Genomic DNA, 10,290 nt, shown 5'->3' on the forward strand with positions numbered 1-10,290 from the left:
ATTAAGAAGTTGCAAATGATTTGTCATAACCAAAAGGTAACTCCAAAAGTTTTGATTATATGTCCCTATAGGACATTCGTTTTATATCTAACTTGGTAGATTTCATTTATGTTTTGTTTTTCATAACAGTCTAACTAACTAGTCTTATCTCTGATGGTTGTACCAAGCAGAATCTTATTATAAGTCAAAAGATAAATTACCTCAGTCTCTGGAAATTCTCTAGCTTTTCTTGTACTCAAAAAGATGATTAGTTCTATGGATCAAATGATATAATAGATATAAATGTAAGTGTTTGTTAGTCTGTGCACAACAGTTGACCCTTCATATCTGCTGGTTCTACATCCACAGATTTAACCAACTGCAAGTCAAAAATATTTGAAAAAGTAAATTTTAAAAAAACAATACAACAATAAAAATAACACAAATTTAAAAATATGGTATAACAACTTTTTACAGAGCATTAATATTATACCAGGTATTATAAGTAATCTACAGATTACTTAAAGTGTACAGTATTAAGTATACTTGATGTGCACAGATTATATGCAAATACTACGCCATTTTATTTTTTATTTTTATTTTTTGTTCTTGTTGTGAACTGTTATACTACCATTTATTTTATTTTTTATTTATTTTATTTTTTTATTTTTTTATTTTTTTAATTTTATTTTATTTTGCGAATATACAATGTGATTGATTATTGTAGCCCATTACCGAAACCTCCTTCCCTCCTCCTTCTCCCCACTCCCTCCCAACAACCTCCTTTCTGTTGACTTGTCATATCAACTTCAAGGAATTGTGATTGTTGTGTCTTCTTCCCTCCCCCCCACCCCCAGTTTATTTGTGTTATTTATTTATTTTTAGCTCCCACAAGTAAGTGAGAACATGTGATATGTCTCTTTCTGTGCCTGACTTGTTTCACTTAATATAATTCTCTCTAGGTCCATCCATGTCATTGCAAATGGCAGTATTTCATTCTTTCTGATAGCAGAGTAGTATTCCATTGTGTGGATATACCACATTTTCCATATCCACTCATCTGATGATGGACATTTGGGCTCGTTCCAGCTCTTAGCTATTGTAAAGAGTGCTGTAATTAACACTGGAGAATAGGTATACCTTCAACTTGATGATTTCCATTCCTCTGGGTATATTACCAGCAGTGGGATAGCTGGGTCATATGGTAGATCTATCTGCAGTTGTTTGAGGAACCTCCATACCATTTTCCATAGAGGCTGCACCATTTTGCAGTCCCACCAACAGTGTATGAGAGAGAGTTCCTTTTTCTCTGCAATCTCACCAGCATTTATCATTCACAGTCTTTTGGATATTAGCCATCCTAACTGGTGTGAGATGGTATCTCAGTGTGGTTTTGATTTGCATTTCCCAAATGCTGAGTGATGTTGAGCATTTTCTCATGTGTTTGTTGGCCATTTGTATATCTTCCTTTGAGAAATGCCTATTTAGCTCTTTTGCCCATTTTTTAATTGGGTTACTTGTTTTTTTTCTTGTAAAGTTGTTTCAGTTCCTTGTATATTCTGGATATTAATCCTTTGTCAGATGTGTGTGTATATATATATTTTTTTTTAATTTTTTTTTTTTAAACATGACCGGTAAGGGGATCTTAACCCTTGACTTGGTGTTGTCAGCACCACGCTCTCCCGAGTGAGCCACGGGCCGGCCCTGTCAGATGTATATTTTGCAAATATTTTCTCCCACTCTGTTGGTTGTCTTTTAACTCTGTTAATTGTTTCTTTTCCTGTGCAGAAGCTTTTTAGTTTGATATAATCCCATTTGTTTATTTTTCCTTTGGTTGCCCGTGCTTTGGGGGTCGTATTCATGAAGTCTATGCCCAGTCCTACTTCCTAAAGTGTTTCTCTTATGTTTTCTTTAAGAAGTTTTATTTTTTCAGGGTGTATATTTAATAATTTAATCCATTTTGAGTTGATTTTGGTATATGGTGAGCAGTATGGGTCTAGTTTCATTCTCCTGCATATGGATATCCAGTTATCCCAGCATCATTTGCTGAAGAGGCAGTCTCTTCCCCAGTGTATAGGCTTGGTGCCTTTGTCAAAGATCAGATGGCTGTAGGTGTGTGGGTTGATTTCTGGATGCTCTATTCTATTCCATTGATCAGTGTATCTGTTTTTATGCCAGGAGCATGCTGTTTTGGTTATTATGGTTTTGTAGTATAGTTTAAAGTCAGGTTGTATTATGCCTCCAGCTTTATTTATTTATTTATTTTGTTCAGAATTGCTTTGGCTGTGCATGGTCTTTTGTTATTCCATATAAATGTCTGGATAATTTTTTCCATTTCTGAGAAAAATGTCATTGGAATTTAATGAGGATTGCATTAAATTTGTATATCACTTTGGGTAGTATGGACATTTTCACAATGTTGATTCTTCCAATCCAAGAACATGGGATATCTTTCCATCTTCTTGTGTCTTCTTTAAATTCTATCAGCAGTGGTTTGTAGTTCTCATTATAGAGATTTTTCACATCTTGGTTAACTCTATTCCTAAGTATTTTATTTTTTTTGGTGGCTATTGTAAATGGGCAAGCTTTCTTGATTTCTCTTTCTGCATGTTCACTATTGGAGAATAGAAGTGCTACTGATTTTCATGTGTTGATTTTGTATCCTGCAACTTTGCTGAAATCATTTATCAACTCCAAGAGTTTTTTTGTAGAGGCTTTAGGCTGTTTGATATATAGGATCATGTCATCTGCAAACAGGGACAGCTTGAATTCATCTTTTCCAATCTGGATGCCCTTTATTTCCTTCTCTTCTCTGATTACTCTGGCTAGTACTTCCAACACTATGTTGAATAGGAGTATGAGAGTGGGCATCCTTGTCTAGTTCCTGTTCTTAAAGGAAAAGCTTTCAGCTTTTCTCCATTCAAGATGATATTGGCACTGGGTTTATCATATATGGCTTTAATTATGTTCAGATACTTTCCATCTATACCTAACTTATAGAGGGACTTTATCATGAATGAGTGTTGAATTTTATCAAATGCGTTTTCAGCGTTGATAGAGATGATCATATGGTCCTTGTGTTTTATTTTATTGATATGGTGTATAACATTTATTGATTTGCATATGTTGAACCAACCTTGCATCCCTGGGATGAATCCCACTTGATCATGGTGTTTAATTTTGCATGTGTGTTGCTGTATTCTGTTACTTAGTATTTTATTGAGGATTTTTGTATGTATATTCATCAAGGATATTGGCCTGTAGTTGGTTTTTTGTTTTTTTTGTTTTTTCATTGTATCTTTACCTGGTTTTGGTATCAGGGTGGTGTTTGTTTCATAGAATGAGTTTGGGAGAATTGCCTCGGTTTCAATCTTTTGGAATAGTTTGTAGAGAATTGGGTCAATTCCTCTGAATGTTTGGTAAAATTCTGCTGTGAATCCATCTGGTCCTGGGCTTTTCTTTGTTGAGAGCCTTCTGATAACCGCTTCAATCTCCTTTATTGTTATTGGTCTCTTCAGATTTTCTACGTCTTCTTGGCTCAGTTTTGGTAGTTTGTGTGTGTCCAGAAATTTATCCATTTCCTCCACATTTTTGAATTTGTTGGCATATTGTTGTTTATAGTAGTCTCTAATGATTCCTTGTATTTCAGAGGTATCAGTTGTAATATCACCTTTTTCATTTCTAATTTTTGTTATTTGGGTCTTCTCTCTTCTTTTTTTTGTTAGCCATGCTAATGGTTTGTCTATTTTATTTATCTTTTCAAAAAACCAACTTTTTGATTCATTGATCTTTTGTATCATTTTGGGGGTTTCAGTTTCATTAAGTTCTGCTCTGATCTTAATGATTTCTTTCAATCTGCTAACTTTAGGTTTGGATTGTTCTTGTTTTTCTAGTTCTTTAAGGTGAAGTATTAGGCTGTTCACTTGCCATCTTTCCATCCTTCTGAAGTAAGCATTTAATGTGATAAATTTCCCCATTAGTACTGCTTTTGCAGTATCCCACAGGTTTTGGTATGACGTATCATTTTTTTCATTAGTTTCAAGACATTTTTTGATTTCCTGTTTGATTTTTTCTTGGACCCATATGTCATTAAGTAGAATGCTGTTTAATTTCCATGTGTTTGTATAGTTTCCAGAATTTCATTTGTTTTTGATTTCTAATTTTAATCCATTGTGGTCTGAACAAATACATGGGATAATTCCAATTTTCTTGAATTTGTTGAGACTTGATTTGTGACCTAACATGTGATATATCCTGAAGAATGATTCAGTGCTGATGAGAAGAATGAATATTCTGAGGTTGTTGAATGGAATGTTCTGTAGATATCTGCCAAGTCCAATTGGTCTAGAGTGTTGTTTAGATCTTGTGTTTCTCTGCTGATTCTTTGCCTAGATGATCTGTCCAGTATTGATAGTGGGGTGTTCAGGTCCCCTGCTAGTATGGTATTAGTGTCTGTTTCCTTCTTTAGGTCTAATAGAGTTTGCTTTATAAATCTAGCTGCTGCGACATTGGGTGTGTATATATTTATGATTGTTATGTCTTCTTGATGGATGAATCCTTTTATCATTATGTAGTGGCCCTCATTATCTCTTTTTATGGTTTTTAGTTTAAAGTCTATTTTATCAGATATAACAATAGCTTTTCCAGCTCGTTTTTCATTTCTGTTTGCATGGTAAATCTTTTTCCATCCTTTTACTCTTAGTCTATGTGAGTCTTTATGGGTGAGGTGGGCCTCATGAAGGCAGCATATAGTTGGGTCCTCCTTTTTAATCCAGTCAGCCAGTCTGTGTCTTTTAATTGGGGAATTTAATCTTTTTACATTGAGTTGTTATTGAAAAGTGTTGATTTACTCCTAGCATTTTATTGATTTTTGTTTGGATGTCTTAAAAGTCCTTTGTTCCTTTCTTTTTCTTTCTTTCTTTCTTTCTTTCTTTCTTTCTTTCTTTCTTTCTTTCTTTCTTTCTTTCTTTCTTTCTTTCTTTCTTTTCTTTTCTTTCTTTCCTTTCTTTTCTTTCTTTTCTTTCTTTTCTTTTTTTTTTTTTATGTGACCTGTAAGGGGATCGCAACCCTTGGCTTGGTGTCGTCCGCACTGCTCTCAGCCATTGAGCGCACCAGCCATCCCTATATAGGATCCAAGTCCACGGCAGGAGCACCGCTGCGCTCCCAGCGCTGCACTCTCCTGAGTGAGCCACGGGGCCAGCCCCCTTTTTTATGTACTGTTTGTCTTCTGTATTTGTTGGTTCCTTGGGTTGTAGATAAACTTTTTTTTTCTCTTCATTGTTGGCATTTTTATTTTACTAGTGGGTTTTGATTTTTCTTTAGTTTTCATGGCAGTGGTAGTTATTTTTTAGTTGCCAAACCCAGTACTCCCTTGAGAATTTTTTGTAAGGGTGGTTGTGTGGTAGTGAACTCCTGCAACTTTTGTTTATCTGAGAAATATACTATTTGCCCTTCATTTCAGAAGGATAGCCTTGCAGGCTAGAGTATTCTTGGCTGCAAATCTCTGTCTTTTAGTATTTTGAATATATCATCCCATTCCTTTCTGGCTTTTAGGGTTTGCGATGAAAAGTCTGATGTTAGTCTGATTGGGGCTCCCTTATAGGTGATTTGACACTTCTCTCTTGCAGCTTTTAAAATTCTCTCTTTGTCTTTGAGTTTTGCCAGTTTGACTATAACATGTCTTGGTGAAGACCTTTTTGGGTTTAATATAGTTGGGGATCTTTGAGCTTCCTGAATCTGAAGATCTGTGTCTTTTCCTATACCTGGGAAGTTTTCTGCCACTATTTTGTTGAATATGTTTTCAGTGCAATCTCCTTTTTCCTCCCCTTGTGGAATACCCCTGACTCAGATATTTGAGTGCTTAAGGTTGTCTGATATCTCCATTAGATTTTCTTCAAGATTTTTAATTCTTTTTTCTTTTTTTTTGTCTGCTTGTGTTATTTCAAACAGCCCATCTTCAAGGTCAGACATTTTCTCTTCTGCTTCTGCAAGCCTGTTGGTTAATCTCTCTTGTGTTTTTTATTTCGTTGAATGAATTCTTCAGCTCAGCAAGCTCTGCTGCATTCTTTTTCAGGGCATTGATTTCCTTGTACATTTCTTCTTTCAGGTCCTGTATACTTTTCCTCGTTTCATCATGTTGTCTAGCTGAGTTTTCTTGTATCTCATTTAGTTTCCTTAGAATTATCACTCGAAATTCAGACATTTCAAGGGATTCTTGTTCTATAGGATCTAGAGCTTGAGAGTTATTACCCTTTGATGGTGTACTTTCTTGATTTTTCATATTTCTGGTATCTTTCCTTTGATGTTTAGTCATTGTGGCAGGGGATTTCACGGTCCACTGGTTCAACACTATTGTCTGGCTAGGATGCTGCTGGGGCTGCCAATTTGGCACGGCTGCCTCAGTGTCTGCTCGCTTGCCCACTGGAGCCTTGGGTCTTGGGCCTCTCCGGGGAGGCGCCTTTCTAGTCAGCGCACCCTTGGCCAGGCTGGGGATGAAGTCGGGTTGCAGCGGCAAGGCCTACCTGATGGGTCGCGCACTGGTACCGCAGGGCGCGTGTTCTCCACAGATCCTGGGCCCCTCCCGTTGGGCGCCTCTCTGATCGGCACGCTCTCGGCTGGGCTGGAGATGGAGTTGGGCGGTGGCAGCAAGGCATACCTGCTGGGTCACATGCTGGCACCGCAGAGCACGTGGTGTCTGCAGATCTTGGGCCCCTCCAGCTGGATGCCTCTCTCTACTATCCCATTTTATATCAGCGATTTGAGCATCCTCTAATTTTGGTATCCTTGAAGGCTCCTGGAACCAATCCCTCACAGATACTAAGAGATGACTCTATTTATTTTATGTGTATATTTAGAATTAGTCTTCATCGAATTGTCTTGCCTTTCTTCTTTTCCTGAAAGGGAAGTGAAAATATTGATAATGCTGATACTGAATAGCAACTGTTTTCTTTATCTGCTCATGTGTTTATGTGAATAAAGGCAGAAGAAATGTGATATGTTTTTTAATTCCAGACCTCCATCCCCAAGGAAAATTTTACAAAGGCCCTCCTTTCTAGCACCGGGCCCACAGACATTTCTTACCCTACACCATTGGGCATGTGCTGTACTCCACCCCCATCCATAAGGAAGAGAGGTTTGTTTATGAGCCCCTCATAAAAGCAGCAGAAGCCGTTTGGCAGTTACTGTGCTACTGTTTCTAGGTACACAGAGCCCTTATTTGTAGCCTTCTTGAATACTTGATTTGCTAATCCTTTTGAAATCACGTTTGAGGTGGAGTAACAAATAGGAACAAGTTATATATTTCATTTGGCTATTTTTTGTCTGTCTGTTTGCTCATGTCGTAAGCTCACTACTGAGAATCTAAGGAAACAAAACAATAATAAAGGACAGCATAGAAGACCTGAGGTTTTAAGCTCCAAATCTCTTAGCTACCAAAATAAATAAATAAATATACAGAGCTGTAGTGTAGGCAGAAGAGAACATCTAGACAGAATAAAGCTAAAATCCCTTTTTCTTCACCCCTTACCTTTTTCTCTTTTGTATCTAGAGATTTGCGAAATTGCTATAACCATGAATTATTAGGCATGATGTTTTATTTTATTAGGTTGGAATGAAATACAGAAACCTAATCCTGAAACCTGGGGGATCTCTGGACGGCATGGACATGCTCCAGAATTTCTTGAAACGTGAGCCAAACCAAAAAGCCTTCCTAATGAGTCGAGGCCTGCATGCTCCATAAACTGGGGATCTTTGGTAGCAGTCCATGTCTGGAGGACAAGTCAAGTCACCATGTGTTACTGGCCTGGAAACTGAAGGGAGTTTTACAAATGACATTTTTGATTTCTATTGACTTCCTATTGTTATTTAATTTTAAAAATTATACAGATGTAAATTGGATTATAAATACTGTGACCTAAGAAAAGACCCACAAGAAAGTAATTGTACTATAAAATTTCATAAAAATGGATTTGATTTCTTTTTATAAAAGTTTCATATGAATGTAATTTGATTTTTTACTATTATAATCTACATAATATAATGTAAGAGGGCTATGAATTTTTAAATTGAATCATATACATGGTATAATTTGATCCTCCTTATATCTTGACGTTTTGTACTTGGGATTTCTGAACCGATAAATGAATCATCACATTCCTCTGGTAAATATTTTCTTGGAGCCCTGTGTCAACTTTGATCCTCTGTCTCACAGTAAGGTGTGACCTCTCCTTTGCCTGCGTACCTCAAGGCCGGGGGAATATGACTCAGTAATGCATTTATCTTTGTATTTCAGGCCTCATGATTCCCAACTTTCTGCCACACTGAAATTATGTTCCTCCATTTGGGTTTGTCTTTTCTGGCTAAAGTCCAGTCAGGTAGTATCAAAAAAAATTATGAGTTTTAACTGGATTGGCCTAATGTATATTGTAAGTTTTTGTATGTTATATTAGAAAATTTTGTATCTTGTATGAGAGGTTCATTTCTGCTTCAGCATACAAGATTGTCAGTCTTTTGGCATATTTGCCAGTTAGAACAATAAACCTAGTCCAAGCATATTTTTCTAATCTCATATTTCTATTAAGTGGTAGGGACTTCGCCTCCTTTACTGACCACCTCACCCAAAGTAGCAGGTAGACACATCACAAATGGCTGTGTAGAGTACCCAGGCAGAGAGCTGAAGCTGATGTGGAGCATAAAGAGCTCAGAAACTCTAGAAGAGGAGTGGGCTCTGGACAGAGCGTCTGAGGACAGCTGCTGCAAAGTGTTATGTGTGTGCTTAAACTCAACCATGGAGAAGAGGCTCTTCAGTAGCCTGTTTTGTCTAGTTATTTTTATTTCAAGTGAACCTTTGGATCTCTCTTTAACTCTCTTTATTGGAGCCTAAATTCCAGTTCTGCAGCAAACCAGTAAACTCACAGTATTTATTTTCCCTCCAGGAGTCTATTCAGTAAGGAAACCCAAACAGGACAATAAAATTTTTTAAACAACCAAAACTTTGCATGTATGCTGCAAAGGTCTTCCAGTTGTTTCGCGTTGCATACCTGAGATGTGACTTTGCTGGTCAGGGACAAAATTTGAACCTTTCCATTCTCTAGTCCAAATGATCTTTGAGCTAAATAAAAAAATTATTATGCTACATAACAAAATTACAGACACCAGGGAAAATCAAGAGCTATAGTGACACAGAAGGAAATTCTAAGATTATAATTGTTAAGCCAATACCCTAAACATCTACATGAAATCTACACTCCCTTCTAAGACAATGTACCCAGCCCTTCTCTCTCCCACACATTGATAGTCGCGTCATCTGGTCCCCAAAGCTGTTTTTGTGATCTTAATAATCTGTGGTAGTTTTCTTATATCTTTTCTTCCCTCGGACTCTTCTGTTTTCTAGTCTCAGACAAAAAACTCTCTTCAGCTTTTCCTGTTGCCCAGAGTGTCTCCTTAACAATAACTTTACCATTTTAAATCTTATTTCACATGGAGAACTAATAATTGGTGTGGAAAAGGCTGAACACAATAAAGTGATGTTATTATCCACAAGAATGAACTCACATTTCTTTCATACTTTAATATTAAAACTGAAATGCGTTAAGAGAGCAAAAGCAATAATGGTGTTCTTTTTATTCAGAGTCTGCCTCTAATATTTAAAATCTACCAAAGAACAGCAACAAAATCAAATAAACAAAAAAATTCTCGAGCATAATTCAAAACTAAGGTCTTACTTTTTAAAGCATTTTTGAATGTGGCCATCCATCCACTTATTCTTTTTTGCAGATCAGAGAATAGTGTCACTGATATGCTCCGAATGGTGGATAACTATCAAAATTGTAATTGGGAAAACTTATACTTCAGATTTATGGACTGAGCCATATATAATAAAGTCTCTCTTGGTTATTGATTCAGGAAATGTAGGCCTGTTTCAGGGTTTTTTTCAGGCATTGTTATATTGCTGGGGAAAAGTTTTTAAACATCTTATGCTATGTATAAGGCATGACTCCTAAAAGTTTAGGATGCCACAGAGAAGAGAAAGAAAAGTCCTGATGTTATGCCACCTGATACAGAATTTTTTTGCCCCTCTAGCATAAACGTTGTATGTTACCTGGATAATTAAGTAAAAATTGTCTTGAGGAGTTACCACCTGAACTACCTATGCCAAGGTCTTGCCTTTCTAAAGTTAATTTGATGAAAGGTAATATCTGTAGCTCTTTAAGCAACAAACTGCACTGTACAAGAGGCCAAACAAAATTGAGTAAATAGCTCTTCAAAGAAAAAATAGTGATATGATTTTGCAATTGTACATGCCTTAGCTAG

At 36.6% G+C, this 10,290-nt stretch overlaps 1 protein-coding gene across 1 annotated transcript in view; it reads left to right on the top strand.

Moving 5' to 3' along the window:
• NLN (neurolysin) overlaps positions 1-9,522 on the top strand; it is a 106,451-nt gene extending 96,929 nt beyond the window's left edge. Inside the window, exon 13 of the mRNA XM_063086787.1 lies at positions 7,583-9,522. Within this exon, the coding sequence (XP_062942857.1) occupies positions 7,583-7,717 (135 nt within the window). The 3' untranslated portion in view covers positions 7,718-9,522. The remainder of the gene's footprint in view (positions 1-7,582) is intronic.
• The last annotated feature ends 768 nt before the right edge of the window (positions 9,523-10,290 follow it).

This window comes from Cynocephalus volans, chromosome 2, assembly GCF_027409185.1.
Source record: "Cynocephalus volans isolate mCynVol1 chromosome 2, mCynVol1.pri, whole genome shotgun sequence".
NCBI lineage: Eukaryota > Metazoa > Chordata > Mammalia > Dermoptera > Cynocephalidae > Cynocephalus > Cynocephalus volans.